Here is a 16,776-nt window from a genome sequence, read left to right on the forward strand (position 1 = left end):
AACCCACCCCCCCCCCCCCATTATCTAACACTTGTAACACCTCTCCCAGAGAATTTAAATTTGTGCTATACTGTATTGACCAGATTTTTTTAATATATATACATATTTTAAATGCAAAAAAAAGTAGAAGCGTTATTGTGAAGTACAACAATAACAAAACGCTACCCCTTTCACAGTTGCAAAAACTCCTGATAACAAGCATACTCTTTGTTCTTGAGAGAATAAGTCAAGTTAATTATCAGATATTGCAGCTGAAGCTTTTTTCCCCTTCAGCAAAACAGACAAGGACCATCATTTCAAAATACAAATATTTACATTTGGACATCTAAAGTAATTTGATTTTCATAATAGCTAAGCACATTTCCAACTGTGTCCAAAAATGTCCATCTCCAATATATCAGGAAATGCACACCAGCATTCTTGGGCAACTCCTCCAGCTTTTTCTCTGCTACCCTCATACTGGGACAGGGTGATATGAATGAACTATAAAACATGAGGTCTTCCTTTTTAATTGAGTAAAGGAAACATTACAGACATTGGCTATATAGTCTACAGTTTTAGGGGATACATTAATTAACATTCACTTCAAGAAAGACTGTAATTGGGGAAAGCAAAATACATTTGACAGCACACAAACATACAAATCTGTTGCTTTAAAAAAAAAAAAAAAAGATCCAGGACATCTTACTTGCATACTCTGTATATGTTGGGTAGTGATGAATCACTTTGTCCTCTTTCAGAAAGCTACTTTTACAAATCATGCACAGAGTCTCAAACAGAAGTGGTATGTTAGGATGGCACAGTGCACCAGATAACATTGCCTGATCCCCACTTATCTATTGTACAAGGCCAGGCACCAGCAACAGCAAAAGGACCCAAGGGATTGAGCTCACTTACGTTACTAGTATAAAGGTCTTAATGCAATTCCTTTGTTCCCTTCCATTTATTCTCTATTGGATTCAGGAAGACAAGAAGTACAGACGCTGCCTCTGCTATCTTTGCTTTAGCAGAGAGTTTTCTGAATCAGGCAAGTACGTGTCAGCCATTTGAGAATCTGGCCCACTACTACCATCCTAAGGTGCAAAATTAGTCAAAGGATTGGTATGTAGCAATATGAAACACTACTCCTGTTTTAACTGTTTCTGATCCCAGAGGAGGCCAATAGGAATTAAGTCTTGAACTATGTGCCACAGTGCACACCACTTGCTTCACAGTAATAGGTACCTAAAGTATCTTTTTCTAAGTAGTAACTGTAAGATTAAAAGAAATAGCAAAATTAACCTACCTGTATGATGCTAAGAACGTTATGAACATAAATGCAATGTATAAGATATATATATACACATGTACACACACGAAGTACATGAAAAAAGAACACGCTCAACTTGCAACATAAGTTTCTAAATAGACTGCACAATATGAATTTTGTAACCCTTAACACTTATTCAGGTAAGCAGTCTCATTGACAACCTTAAATAATTAAAAATACAGAAAAATAAAATCAGAGCATTAGGTTTATCATATCTTGCAGAATTTTTCAAGTCACAAATTAACACTCCAATAATATCATTGATTTGACTACTTCGCTATCTGTATTTACCTGGATGATAACACTATAGTTTCCTTTTGAGAACACTGGAGGATTGTCATTTACATCAGAAACATCAATATTAACTGTGGTTGTGTTAAGTCTAGGTGGATTTCCATTATCTGAAGCTTGAACCGTCAAGGTATATCCTGAAATCTACAAAATAATAATAAAAAAATTTTCAAACATTCACTACGGAGCAAAGAGTAGCAAACACAGCTTTCCTTTTAAAGAAGAAGTATTTTAGTGCCACCACCCAGTAAAACTTGCCTTCATATATTTAATCCTTTCTCTTCCTCCTGTAGATGTCCCCACCCCAAAAAGCATGGACATAAATAGATGCTTTCACTTTGTTACAGCTGTATTAATTTTGGAACACTTGAAATGGTAATTTACAAATACAATCCAAAAAATGGTGGTCATCAATTACATATCGCTAAATTAATTCCAACTGCTCAAAAAGCATCAAAAGCTTACCTTTTCTCTGTCTAGAAGTTTAGTCACTTTTATTTCACCCCTGGTAGGGTCAATTGTAAAAGGATTTCCCTGATTGCCATCTATAATTGCGTAGCGAATGCGGTTGTTTGAAGGTCCATCAGCATCATCTGCCATAACCTAAGGGACATTACAGTCTCATTTAAAACAGGTCAAAAGAGACTCTATCATCTTTCAGATGAACACATCCTGAAGAGGAGCACAACTGTTTTGGTCTAACACATTTCATAGTTCTCAGGAGAAATGTCATCCGAATAGAACATACCAACATCCCTTAATTTCCTGAATTTCTTCTAAAATTAAGTCATGTTCTCATGAGGAGAACACAAATATATCACAAAATATCATCTACCTTCCCATAGCATCTCAAGTCCCTGGTTCTGAAACTTTTTCAAAATAAATATTCAATTCACTCAGCGGCAAACTTATCTATTCATTTATGTCCATCCTCAAATCAATATTTATTCCTTCAAGACTAAAAGCACGATTGTCACGACAGAGTATTTCAAAGGAAAAAACCAATACGTACTGTAATGACTGATTGTTCAAGCATAGCATCTTCACTGATTACTGCAGTGTAAGTGTCTTGGCTAAACACTGGAGTATTGTCATTGATATCTGTTACGTTAATATTCACGGTTACAACATCACTTAATGAAGGTGTGCCTCCATCTGTGGCTTCCACTGTCAAGTAGTACTCATGAGAACTTTCATAATCCAAGCTCTCAATAATAAAAATGGCTCCTATGGAAGAAAAAAACAAAAAACAAAACCCCTCACACAAACTCTGCTATTACTGTAGTATTATATATTGCAACTTTTGATTTTAGTCTGACAAATACTCTGCTTCTTCAGGGCTTGATTTGTCACTGTAAAGCTGGGGCTACACAGTGAAATGATCAGGCTTTACACATAAAAGTAAAAAGGTGAGAAGTTTCTGCCGTTACTACGAAAGACTCACACTTTAAAACCACCTGGCTCACATTCTGTAATGAAACAAATGAAGAAAAATAAAAAAATGTGTTTAGAAAATGTCCTTTTCTTAATTTTCAATTAAAATTAACCAAAAATATGAAATGACATTGAACTTGACTTTCCTTGCAACCAGCATTAAGGTCAGGCATGGAATATGCAGAGGTAGTAACAGAAGTGACTGACCACAAATTCTGATTGATAGAAATATCTGAGTTAAAGTGTGAGTTTTTAACCGACTAATTAAGGTAGTGCAGTCCCCAACATACACACTGGTTTGCTGCTGGAAGAGTGTTTTCCTGGAACCTTTTTCCTCCTTTCAAGTATGTGAAGAAGTTAAACTGGCAAAGTAATTCTATACCATAGTACCAGCGCGCGTGTCTGACCACAAATTCTGATTGATAGAAATATCTGAGTTAAAGTGTGAGTTTTTAACCGACTAATTAAGGTAGTGCAGTCCCCAACATACACACTGGTTTGCTGCTGGAAGAGTGTTTTCCTGGAACCTTTTTCCTCCTTTCAAGTATGTGAAGAAGTTAAACTGGCAAAGTAATTCTATACCATAGTACCAGCGCGCACACTGGAAAAAGCAGCTGGAAGAACTAATTTCAATTACACTGGTATAATTAATTACTATTAACTTTTGGGTAGAAATCTTATTTAAAAACCCCCAAACTTTACCTGAAATTAACTCTAGAAAAGGAACTATATAAGAAAACAAAACTAGAATTGAGGTGTATATTGATTTTTAACAAAGAATTGTCATTAATAGGGACAAATTCTCCACAGAACCTAAATGCTTCCTGAGACTAAATCTGACTAACATGCAAGCCTAAAATCTCCACTGTCATGCTGGATATATGATTGAACAGAATATTCCAACCTCTCTTTAATGCCATATCAAACTCCTCTAGAATTACTGTCTTTGTGGACCAATGACTAGTTTTCCCAATCAATTTAACTTCTGATCTTTCTTTTAGCAAGTCTGGCCACTCATTCTGATTATATAGCTTTTGTCAAAAGACTATTATGCTTCTATCGTTACAGAACTATGTCTTTCCATGCCCTCTGCCCCCAGGGTGGGGAATATTCCAGCTAGGAAACTCTTACGCTTGCCAGCTAAATGAATCTAATCCAAATAACAATAAATAGCAGCAACAAATAAAGTTCTTATTCTACATTCTACTGCACTCCTCTAGTAAGTGTGCTGGCAATATGGGTGAACAGACAGTAGCACTGGCTTTACAGCCAGGATGATGCACACAGATTATACATAACCTGTTTAGTTGAACTACTGTAGAACACAGTATGGCACTGTGCTTGGTTAGCCTAAAGTATATTCACAGTTGTAATCCGTTACCTGTTGTTGAATTGATGCTGAATTTTCCATGTTCATTCCCACTGACTATTGAGTATGTGATTTCAGCATTGGCTTCAATGTCCCTGCTTGCAGCATAGATCTGGAGAACTTCAGTTCCAACCAAAATGTCCTCCGATACACTTGCACTATACTCCCTGTGCTCAAATACAGGTGGATTATCATTTATATCCAAAACAGAAACTATAAGACTACTTGTTGAGGACAGTCTTCTAGGTAAACCTTCATCTGTAGCCTTCAAAGTTAGAGTGTACACAGCTTGTAATTCCCGATCCAAAGGCTTCTCCAACCGAATGATTCCAGAGAATTCATCAATAGAGAACTGGCCCTCTGCAGAGTTCATCAGTGAATAATGGATTTTATGGTTCACCCCTGCATTTTGAAAACAATTGCAGAGTATGAAGCAGCCATTAAAATACACCAACATAATAACAGATCTGATAGCTACAGAAATAAAACATGCATGCTAAATATTATCATTCACGTTAAAGTAAATTTCAGCAAGAGTTAAAGGCTGCTCTCTGAAGGGCAGAATGATTTCCAAAAAGATGTAATCTGATTTAAAAAATTAAGCTAACACTTCATTGCACCGATTTTCTGCCACACAAAAAACGTGAAGCATCGTTCTGCTACAGTCACAGTACTAGCTAATATGAAACGATTAGTAATATAAATCTAATTATAACTTTAGTACAACAGCATCTGCTTAGCAGGCTTATAAATAACATGGGAGGATATGGGAGAGTTAGGCTGCATCAAATAACTAGTCTCAATTCCAGTAAGTTTATTTAAGAACCATGTCCCAAAATTAACAGGAACATAATTTCTGGCAACATTTCTGTATAAAAGAAACAAACAAAACACCCATAGTTTTTGGGGCCAAGCTCCTCCTGAGCCTCAAAGACTAGCGAATTGTGAAAACATCTGTCTGTTACCTTCCAATTCAGCAACCTAGCTTTATCATAGCACAAAGCAGGTTGGTTGTTTCACGAGACTGAGGCAACTATTAACTAATATTAATTATTTAATAAACTGATGATACATGGAAATCATACACCTTTAAAAAAGACCTTATGCTGTTGTATTCCTTACAACAAAACCTAAGAACAAACTCTTTCTAATGTCATTTCAGTTCATGTTCACTTAAATACTTGTAACTAAACAGTGAAGATAGAGGCAGCAAAAATCTTAACAGGGTAGCGTATACATAAAGCTACAATTGACCAGCGTTCTCTTTATGGTATGATCATCGATGGCTAGTCTGAGAAACACACATACAAAATCCATGAATGCACGTTTACACTAACAGACACGGCTTAATATTCCTTTTACTTACAACAGGAGTAAAAGGACAGACCTAACCCATCATAACATTAATAGCTTATCACACTAAAAATATCCTCTATTTTGTCTCTTTCCCCTCTCTTCTTTTTTGCAGAGACACAAAAGGGATGTTTTCCAAGCTACTCACACATGAGAGTCAGGTGTTACATGATTTAGTAGCCCTAAATATATCTTTCAGGAGTCTAATCCTGAGAGGTATTGAACATCTGTCAGTTCCACTGAAAGACTTAACACCTCTCAGGGTAAGACTAAATAAACATTACTGTAACTCTGAGACCATGACAAAAGTATTGGTCAAAGAATGCATACCTGCATCTGCATCTGTTGCCTGCACTCTTGTCAAAAGGGTTTTAGGCTCTGTGTTTTCAAATACTGTAATGGAGTAAGGATCAGCTGTAAACTCTGGGGCATTATCATTCACATCTTCCAGAGTCAGAATAATATTAGCTTGGCAGAATCTTCCCCCTCCATCTGTGGCTTTCACTAGAAGATAATAAACTGCTTGCTGCTCACGATCAAGTGGCATTAATGTTTTCAGTTCACCTATAAACAGAATAACATACATAAGTTGATGAGAGTTGCAAGACTTAAGTACCCCCAACATGTTTTCCTCTAAAATCTTTGTACTCAGAAAAAATAAACAACAATTTTCTTTTTGACAATAATTTCATCAGTGCCTAAGTCAACAGCTGTACTGCACTAATGAGCTCCACTTTGGGCAAAGCATGTCAGTGGCCTGCCTTTTCAGCTTTAAAAGATTAAATACTAAAATCCTCTTCCCTTTTTTTTTTTTTCCAAATGACTCTGAAACAGAAATTAGCTAAAGTAAGACTACCCGATGGTGCAGAGAGAATGTGTACACATGCACAAATCCATGTGTTTTTGTGGAAAGAAAATGAAAATATTAGAACTCTGGCTTTAACAAAATGCAAGGTAAAATCCACGTATGGTTTGCCTGGGAAATTTAGTTATGTTCCTTCCACAGCTGTTGAGCTGACTCTCCTCCTCTAACATTCAATGAATAAAACAGAGCTATTCACACTATCAAATATAACTTGCTGCTACAGACAAACCTCTAGAAGTCTAACACATATTTCTTTCCAATGTGACAGAAAACACTATGACAGGCACAATGTGTAGCCATTGTTTCCTTTTAACCAATTCAGAAAAGTATTCTGAAATACTGTTTATTATTCTAGCCTCACCAATTCTGAATTTATGTAACGACATGCTAGTACAGCACACAGGTGACATGCAAAGTCAAAAAAACTCAATGAAGTAAGATCCTTCTCATTTATTTTGCCACTGAAGTAGTCTAATCTCCTTCTCCGTATCTTTCTTCCACTATATCTTTGTATTTATCTTATTTAAATTTTCCTACATTGTTTATTACTCCCTTTCTACTGCTTGTCTACTGCAGCCTGCAGAGCACAGGATTTTGGCATTAGCTTTGACCTATATTATAATCCAGAAGACACGAATGCCATGAAAACCAAAGTCAGGCAAGTTAAAAGTTAATCTCGTTTATATAATGCTGCCAATATAAATGGAGGCACTTCTGGTGTTTACTATGGAAAGGAAATTTGTTGCTCCATCTAACCTCATCCCATTTACTATGCCAAACCAAATGATGGCAAAGAGAATCTGAGTGAAGATATTTTCAGTTTATAAACCGTTATTGCTACTACTACAATGAATATAAACAGTACAAAATTTATAGTATACTTTTACTCCAGTCACTTCAGCATGGAAGTTTCTGGCTTCGGGGCAATTACCCTATTTACTCTTTAGTTCCTCATATATTGAAATACTTGCCTTTTCCCTGACTTCTATTCAATATATTATTAATACTTATGTAGTAGAAACTCACATTTTAAACAGTTATATAATAAACTAACCCTTAACGGAAAGCTTAAAGTACTGACATTTATGTACGTCTTAATGTAATAGTAAAACATTTTATAAAATGAAGTGATGACTGGAATTTTGTATAGTGTATAAAGCTTTATTACCTGTGTCTGGAGTGAGTCTGAATTTTTCTGCTCCTGTGCCATGCAGTGTGTAAGTAACTTCTGCATTGGAACGAATATCTGCGTCCGTAGCAGATACCTGCATTATCAGTTTGCCAGGAAGGGCATCCTCAGGAACAGAATCAGTGTATAAATCCTGCAAAATTAAAAGTTACATTGAAAGACTAAACATATGAAATAAGTAGAGCTTGGAAAGGGGAGGGAAAGAAGGAATGCCAGATGAGATGATATCCTGTTTGAATGTTTGGTAACATATGAAGTGAACTAGACGATGAAATACCTGAAAATGAAAAGAACTTATGATTTTCTAATTAAATACCTCACATTTATTAGATTATTCAAGAAAGGTAATTAGTACTGCAACCATAGTGACTCTTGAGTATCACTGCATAGCTAAGAACTCTAAACACTTGTAACTGATTAACTGATAATTAAATGCATTCCCAAAATAGGAGTTAAAATTTTTTAGGTAATTTCATTTTTTCCTCCTTGGGTAAATCCTCTTTTCTAGGTCTGACTCAACCTAGGAGAAATTGATACCTGCCTTTTTTGTAACGGAATGAAATAAAAGCTTCCAGTTTAAATAAAAACTAAGAAAAAACCACCCAGAATTTAAAGGCACTAAGCACTCTTACAGCTCATCCATGTTAGGGATGTGCACTAAATTAGAAGGACCGAGCCTTATAACACCAATATTAACAAAGGAAAAAAGCTAAAAACATTGACTTACCAGTCTGTATATAACTGCAATCATCTATATAGAAGTAACCAATATAAACATCGATTAAGAAAAAGAATCAAATGCTCACTGTATACTTGATCCTTCCCAGAACAAGAAAAGATTTTGCCTTTCCACCCGGTAACATCAAATCTGTGTTCAACAAGATGGCTATGAAAAGTCCCAATGTGCTAAAGCAAAAAAAAAAAGCTGACTATGAAAACCCAGGGCTTTCTTGTAAGGCAATTATACATCTTGTAGGGTCCACCTTTCTGGGTTTTTTCCATTCTTTATTTTTCATGTACATTTTTGCAGACTATCAAATCTGGTAAGGTAGATGGCTTTATAACAAGAAAGCATTTATGGATTACAGATTTTTGGTGCTGTTGAGTGCAACTGCAGGACAACATTCCACTATGAAAACCCAGGGCTTTCTTGTAAGGCAATTATACATCTTGTAGGGTCCACCTTTCTGGGTTTTTTCCATTCTTTATTTTTCATGTACATTTTTGCAGACTATCAAATCTGGTAAGGTAGATGGCTTTATAACAAGAAAGCATTTATGGATTACAGATTTTTGGTGCTGTTGAGTGCAACTGCAGGACAACATTCCTGTCTTTTCAACTCTTATCACAGGAAATGCACAAATACATCAACTAAGTGATAGTACGCAGCCTTCTTTGAGACTTTGCTTCCTTCAGAAAAAACAGCATATAAACTATCATGGCTGCAGCTTAAAACAATTCCTTTTGGAGAAGTATGCATTAACACAGGAGAAATGTACTACAATTCTCCTCATACTCTTCAAATACCCATCCAGTGTTAAAATTACATCAACGAATTGTTTTTGGATTTTTATTTAAGAAACCTGTCCATGAAATAACTTTTCTTTGACAGCATTCTATCTTAATAGTCCAAATACCAGCATAAAAGGAATACCTATTTGTCAGTCTCCTGAGAAGCAATTTCAGAGAAAGTTTACATTTTACATATGGAAGCAGCTGGACACAGAAGATACAAGATTGTGCCTACCTTTTCGCAAACAGGGCTATTATCATTAGCATCAAGGACTTTAACCTCAACCACAGCTTTAGTTGCAAAGGTCCCATCAGTAGCTGTAATATTGAGAAGGTAATTATCCTTTTCTTCCCTGTCCAGAGGCTTTTTGACATAGACCTTCCATTCATTCTGTATATTTTCAACAGCAAACTGTCCCAAAGGATCACCTCCTGAAATACGAAAAGAAATATTTAATTAAAGACGAGAGATTGCCACTATTACTCTATCAATATTAAGTTACAATTAAAGAGAAAAAATGTAAATGCAAATAAACAGCCACTCTCTGTGGCTTTATAAAGAAATAGCTTCATTTTCCAGGTAGAAATAGTCAGTAGATGCTCATACAACAAATTTAACTGCAGCCAACAGAATCTATAAAAATCAAAGTAGAAATTCATGTCAAGTAAACAACAAACGTAGGAAAGCATTTTAAGCAAGGCAAACGTGAAACAGAAAGACAAAGACCTGTTTTCTAAAACTCATTTTTCCCCCTGAAGTTTGTAATATTAATATTAAGACACACACATTCTTTCTTTGCAGCTCTATGGTTTCTAATACTTTTCAATAATTTGGAAGATTAAGGTATATCTCACATCATTCCAGGACCACTTAAATGATTATTCTGACATTACTCAAGAAGATTTACCTGTAATGTAATAAGAGACTTGTCTATTGGCTTCTTCTGTATCAGCATCAGTTGTACTCAAGATGGCAATTACCCCACCAGGAGGGTCATCCTCACTGACTGTTCCTTTATATATCTCTGCAGTAAAGCGTGGAGGATTGTCATTCACATCCGTAACAGTAACTTCAACCACAGCCATAGAAGACAGTTGAATTTTTTCACCCCGATCAGATGCAACCACTGTGATTTTGTATTTGCCTCGTTTCTCATGGTCGAGTTCTTTGAGAGTGGTAATCCAGCCAGTTTCCATGTTTATGGCAAAAGACTCCATAATGTCTGGTTCTTGAGAAGGATCCAAGCTGTAAGTAACCTGCCCATTGAGTCCTGAATCTAAGTCAGTTCCTTTAACCTGGATGACTCTTGTTCCAGCTGGCATGTTTTCTACAATGAATGCTTCATATGGATTGGACTCCAAAACTGGTTTGTTATCATTTGCATCTTTTACCTGAATGCTTACATCTACTGAAGAAACAACATTATAATCTTCATTTGCATACTGTGCTCGAACTGAGAACTGGTACCATTTAGTTGTTTCATGATCAAGATTCTTCTCAAGTTTCAACTCTCCAGTCTGTCGGTCAATCACAAAAAAATCATCTCTATTGCTTTCAGGAGTGTTCCCTTTAATCAGACTATATACTAAAGTCTGATTATGCTCTGCTTTGATAACATCTATCTCAGTCCCAATTGGAATGTCCTCAGAAACTGTGTAAGAATAAAACGGCTCTGAAAATTTTGGAAGAGGCACTTCTGGTGGGAGTATTCTAGCATAGACAGGAACAACTGACTCTTTTTGGGGGGATCCACCGTCGACTGCTCTAACAAAGAAGGTCAGAAACTCATTTTCTAAACCAATTAAGCTTTCTTTTGTAGTAATTATACCAGACAATGAATCAATTTCTAAATTCTCTTTAACATTTTCAGACTCTGCTTCAATAGCATATGTGATGTCTGCATTTGTACCCTCATCAGCATCAGATGCCCAGACTTTAATGACGGAAGTACCCCGGGGAACATCAGATCCAATATTTACTTCATACTCTGTTGCTCGGAATTGAGGAGCATTATCATTGTCATCTGTAAGTATTACATTAACAGTACAGAAAGCAACTTTTCCTCCTGAATCTTTGGCCATTAAACTAATGGCAATTACTTTTTCTGCTTGTGTTTCACGGTCAAGCTTTTCGGAGGTAAATATCTGCCCTCTCTCATTTGTATAAAATCTGTCTTTGGCGAAGTCATTCACAATGTGGTAAGTGATGTGGCCGTAAGTACCAGAATCTTCATCTGTTGCTTTAACTTCAGTCACTGAAGTATGCAATGGAGCATTTTCAGCTAGTTCAACCTCATATTCATTCTGGCTGAAAACAGGACTGTGCATATTGGCACTGGTTACAGTTATATGGACTTGGGCTGAGCTTCTGAAGACCCCATCAGAAACAGACACATTGAGATTATAATGTGACTTTAGTGTCTGTCTGCGTAAGTTTGAGATGGTGATAATGCCAGTTTTACTATTAATTACAAAATTCTTTTGGTCATTGCCTGTCAGAATGGAATACTCCAGCTTCTCAACATCCGAACTATCTGCATCTGAGGCTTGCACACATGTCACAAAATGCCCTCGGGGAGCCAGTTCACTAATTTTAGCTTCATAAAGCAATTGGTTAAAAAGAGGGGGGTTATCATTGAGATCGGTTACATCAACAGTTACAACAGTATCACTGCTCAAAGGCAGCATGCCACCATCTATGGCCCTTATCAGTAACTTGTGTTGTTTAATTTGTTCATAGTCCAAAGTTCTTGCTGTAAGAATGAGTCCACTGCTGCTATCTATGTGGAAGTAGTCATGACTTTCGCTATTATCCTCAATCAAGTGATAGGAAATCCCCCTGTTTGTTCCAGAATCGGCGTCTGTAGCGCTCACTTGTACAACGGATGTTCCGATGACAGATGCCTCAGAAAGGGTTGCAGTGTAAGACTGCTCTGTAAACACAGGAGGATTATCATTGATGTCTTCCACTATTATGTCTACAAACACATCAGCATGCGCCCCGGTTAGGGAGTCTGTTGCTCGAATACTCAGTTTGTAGGCTGGATGAGACTCAAAGTCAAGAGGGGCAACAACATTTATAACTCCAGTGTTGAAGTTGATAGTGAACTGACTGAAAGGATCTCCATCTGTGATGCTGTAAAACACCTTAAGTCCTTCTGGGCTGTTTGCTTGTACATGTACCACAGGACTATGGAGCTGAATGTTTTCTGGTATCTCTGCACTGTAGAAAGGCTTTTCGAAGACTGGCATAGCTTTACTCATAACTGTAATTGGGACGATAACTTCAGCAGAAAAAGCAGGATCTCCTCCATCTTTTGCCACTACTGTGACCAGATACTCCTTATTTAGTGTGTCTGGTTCAAACTTCTTCTTCAGTGAAATTTCACCAGTGGGATCAATTTGGAAATGTTCATGATGTTCTTTGAGATAGTAATGCACCTCTCCATTTCTGCCTGTATCTTTATCTACTGCAGTGACACGTCGAATAACATGGCCTACTTCAGAGTCTACTTTAATGACAGCATAATATGGAAGATTGACAAAAAATGGAGCATTATCATTTACATCTTCCACTGTGACTTTAACTACAATGTGTGCAACAACTGATGGTTTATATTCCTCTGTCACTTCTATGACCACATCAAAAGATTCTTGCTGTTCACGATCAAATGGTATTCCTGTTGTTGAAAGGACTCCTGAAGTTGGGCTTATTTTAAATCTGCTGTCTGGATTTAGAATATGGTAAAACAAAGGCTCATTTATTTGATTCCCTATAGCAGTAACAACAGCTATTGTTTTTGCCTCTGTGGAATTCTCCTGCACTGTTGCAGAGTAAGAACTCTGTGTGAACTTCAGCTGGCTTGCTTTGCTTTCTTTCACATTAATTTTTACAGATGCAGTGCTTGCAAATCTGCCATCAGATGCTCTCACTGTTAATTCATATCTGCTTCTTAACTGAGTTGTATTTTGTACTGTTATATCTCCAGTCTTAGGGTTTACTGAAAATTTTTCTCCAATGTTGCCTTCAATAATGGAATAAATTAATTGTGAAAAAATGCCGGAATCGGCATCAGTGGCATTTACGCTGATGACTTTCACGCCTTTATAGGTTGGAACCAAAATGGATGTCTCATACAACTCTCTCGAAAACACAGGAGGGCAATCATTGATGTCAATTACATAAATAGTAACATTAGCTGCATATTCTGCATATAAACGTGGTATCCCCATATCATGTACTTGCACTGAAAAGTGGAAAATATTTGTCTCCTCGTAGTCCAGACTCATTACCGTCCGAATGGCACCAGTGCTAGAATCAATGGCAAAATACTTGCGGACAGATGGTTCAACAATTTGATAAACAAGCAAAGCATTAGATTCTTTATCAGCATCTGTAGCTCGAATTACTAATGGGATATTCTTGTCAGTCAGAACCACACTGTTAATTGAAGCTGATTCACTGATGAGCCCTGTATATTCAGCCTGCATAAAAATTGGTGTATTGTCATTCTCATCCTGAAGATGTACCAGAACTGTTGCATTAGTGGACAAGCCAGCCATGTTTGTTCCTTGCACAGTTAGAGTGTAAATAGGCAAAGTTTCAAAATCAAGCCTCTTCTGAGAAACGATGACACCCGAGTTCGGATTGATAGCGAAGGCATCACCTATATTACCATCTTTTATTTCATAAACTACAGAAGACTGACTGTATGCTGTAACCATCCCAACAAAACTGCCAATGCTGGCACTTTCACTGATTTCTGTAGAGTATTCTTTGGCTGTGAATTTTGGTGAGGCATTTTCAGAAAGTGTTACAAATATATGCACAGAGGTCACTTCACTCATTGGAGGATCTCCTTTGTCTGTAGCTTTTACCATCAGATTGTATTCGTCCTGGTTACTACGATCTAATTCCTTTGCAATTTTAATCATACCCAAAATGGGATCTATAAAGAAGGAATTTCCAATATTCCCTGTGAAGAAAAAGAAAAGTAATTAAGAAAGAGGTATACAGAACTTACCCGATGAATGCTTATTTAGCTATATACTAAAAGAGATCACATAGCAAGAACACAGAGAATATTAAAGTTTCTTAGTTTTGTTTAACAAACATTTGTTAGCCTCTCCAGAAAGTTTTCTGTAATCAAGAGTTAGCACTAATTCTAAGTTTACTTGTGGAAACATTGCATAATACATAGTTAGCAAAGCCATCCAAGCCTTGAAAATAAATGCAAAAAATTTGTTTCATTTTCCATTAAAAAAACCTTAAAAAGATAACAAGTATTTTGCAAGTTTCAACATTATAAATTATGTATTTTCTTCAAATTATCTTCGTGAGTGAGTTCATGTTTAAGCCAACTTAAATATCTACTGAAGCTGAAAAAATTACATTCAGAAGTTAACATTAGTGGAATACAAGTTATATTTTACGATCTAAAATAATTAGACTGCTTTGAAAAAAGTCTTTTAATTCACACTTGTGAATCTTAATTGCTTATGCAAGCATTGTTTAAATCACTGCTTCAAAATGAATCTTTCTGAATCGGACCAATAGTTACCTCTCTCCTAACTTCCTATTAATACATAGGCAAGTTATTCCCTGTGATAGTATTAGAAAAAAAAATACTACCTGCTGAGGATTACCAGCTGCCATTTGATAAACACTTGTTTTCTTTGTATTTTCAAATATATAGCTGAACTACACTGCATACAATATTCAGCTCATATACTAAATATGGTAAGATTTAACATTTTACTTCCTTAAAAAATTCCATTACTAAAGCCATGTTCTCAGCATGGAAAAAATTCATTAAGAACTGCTGAATTATGCACACAAGTAGGCAAGAGGGTTTTTTTTGTGGTTTTTTTTTTGTTTTTTTTTTTTTTTTTTAGTGGAGGCTCTAAACACAATGGCATTCTTAGAATATCCCATTACAAATCTGAGCAGCCACTACAAACATTTAAGGAATGTTCCTTCCATATGCTTAGAACATCAATTATAATGCTTTAACCTCCTAGTAGATCACAGTCCTGTAAAACAAACCTAAGAAAGTCTCACATTTACTCTCACAAAAAGCTAGAAGAAAGGAAGAGAACAGGGTGTAACTTCATTCTAGCCAGCACGCACACACATTTTTTTTCTTGCCATGTTTTGGCATTCGTAAAACAAGCACTACTGAAAAGGGAAAGGCAAGAGAAAAGTTTCATGGACATTAGCATCCTGCTTAGTAAAAAGGTCGTATTGCTACAAATAACAAAACAAACATATATTTTAAGCAACTTATGAGACACTTAAATACATTCTTCCTCTTCAGAATATCATAATCACAGATTTGTTTAATACAGTGTTAAAGTATGTTTTCATGTCGAAACAATGCTTTGGGGGAAGAAAAGGAAAATATTTACCGTAAACAATTCCTACGCTTTACAAAGCAACTTATGTCAAATACAAAAAGCATTTGCACATATCACCTTGCATGCAACAGTAACCGAGTAACTTCTTACCTACTGTTCTCTTTAATATACAGTTTCTTATGCTTGTTACTGGGATTTTTATTTTAAATTACTTTCTACCTTGAAAGTAGTATTGCACATAGGTAATGAAATTTAAATAACCTTTTTTTTTTTCCCCCAGTCATAGTGCCTAAATAGTTTAGGACCTTGGTAATGGCAGGCTTATATCCAGCTTTACTGGATTGAACCAAAACTCACTTCCATCTGGTAAATGAACTCAAGTCAATGTCATCCTGTTTTCATATTATTCAAAATTGCCATCATTTGAATTGCACTGTTATAGGCAAGTTTAGAAAGATACTGTTACATTAAAAATAAGCTGCAGCACCTAATGTTCTTCTCTGGCCTGCAATCTGAAAGGAGTCTTAATGCCAAATTGACCAGCTATTAAAGAATTTCTTACATATTTTATTGAGCTAGAATAGCAGTCCCACTATCTAAAATCAGCCAGAGGGAACCATGCAAAGCAACCCCTTCCTTGCTACATCTATCAGAAAGTTTAACTTAAAAACTGGGACTATTTAGTGGTTAAGTATATGGATATTTGTAAGTTATTTTTGAGCTCCTTTCTTTCACATTGTGTTAAACACGAAAGCACTTGTCTCAGGCCCTTACCCTTTTCATCAAATTCTTGCTTTGCCTATGCCACAAAATATCACTTACATTATCAAAAAAGAATGCTTTTTTAAGATCTGAATTTAATGCTTCTGTAATTTCTAAAGAACACACCCCTCTTAAGGGTTTAAAGGTAGCTTTTTCTTCTACTACTTCTAAAATGTTTTAAATTTATCTAAAGGATAATATAAATAGCTAAGGGAGGGAGATGAATATTTGTTATTGCAGTTTTCTTTTAAATGCTCTGAGGCTGTATCTTAAATACATCTCTCAGGATACGACACATACACCTGTACTGCCCTCTTTTTTATAGCTATTTTTTT

General features: G+C 36.1%; 1 protein-coding gene across 4 annotated transcripts in view; it reads right to left on the bottom strand.

Moving 5' to 3' along the window:
• FAT1 (FAT atypical cadherin 1) overlaps positions 1 to 16,776 on the bottom strand; it is a 104,622-nt gene that overhangs the window by 17,923 nt on the left and 69,923 nt on the right. For all 4 annotated transcript variants that reach the window (XM_009277386.1, XM_009277384.1, XM_019471578.1 and 1 more), the window contains exons 9-16: positions 10,231 to 14,298; positions 9,558 to 9,754; positions 7,790 to 7,943; positions 6,087 to 6,320; positions 4,416 to 4,805; positions 2,613 to 2,827; positions 2,066 to 2,203; positions 1,601 to 1,744 (exon numbers count right to left, since the gene is read on the bottom strand). In XM_009277386.1, the coding sequence (XP_009275661.1) occupies positions 1,601 to 1,744; positions 2,066 to 2,203; positions 2,613 to 2,827; positions 4,416 to 4,805; positions 6,087 to 6,320; positions 7,790 to 7,943; positions 9,558 to 9,754; positions 10,231 to 14,298 (5,540 nt within the window). The remainder of the gene's footprint in view (positions 1 to 1,600; positions 1,745 to 2,065; positions 2,204 to 2,612; positions 2,828 to 4,415; positions 4,806 to 6,086; positions 6,321 to 7,789; positions 7,944 to 9,557; positions 9,755 to 10,230; positions 14,299 to 16,776) is intronic.

The sequence above is a fragment of the Aptenodytes forsteri genome, unplaced genomic scaffold, assembly GCF_000699145.1.
Source record: "Aptenodytes forsteri isolate BGI_AS27 unplaced genomic scaffold, ASM69914v1 Scaffold65, whole genome shotgun sequence".
In the NCBI taxonomy this organism is placed as follows: domain Eukaryota; kingdom Metazoa; phylum Chordata; class Aves; order Sphenisciformes; family Spheniscidae; genus Aptenodytes; species Aptenodytes forsteri.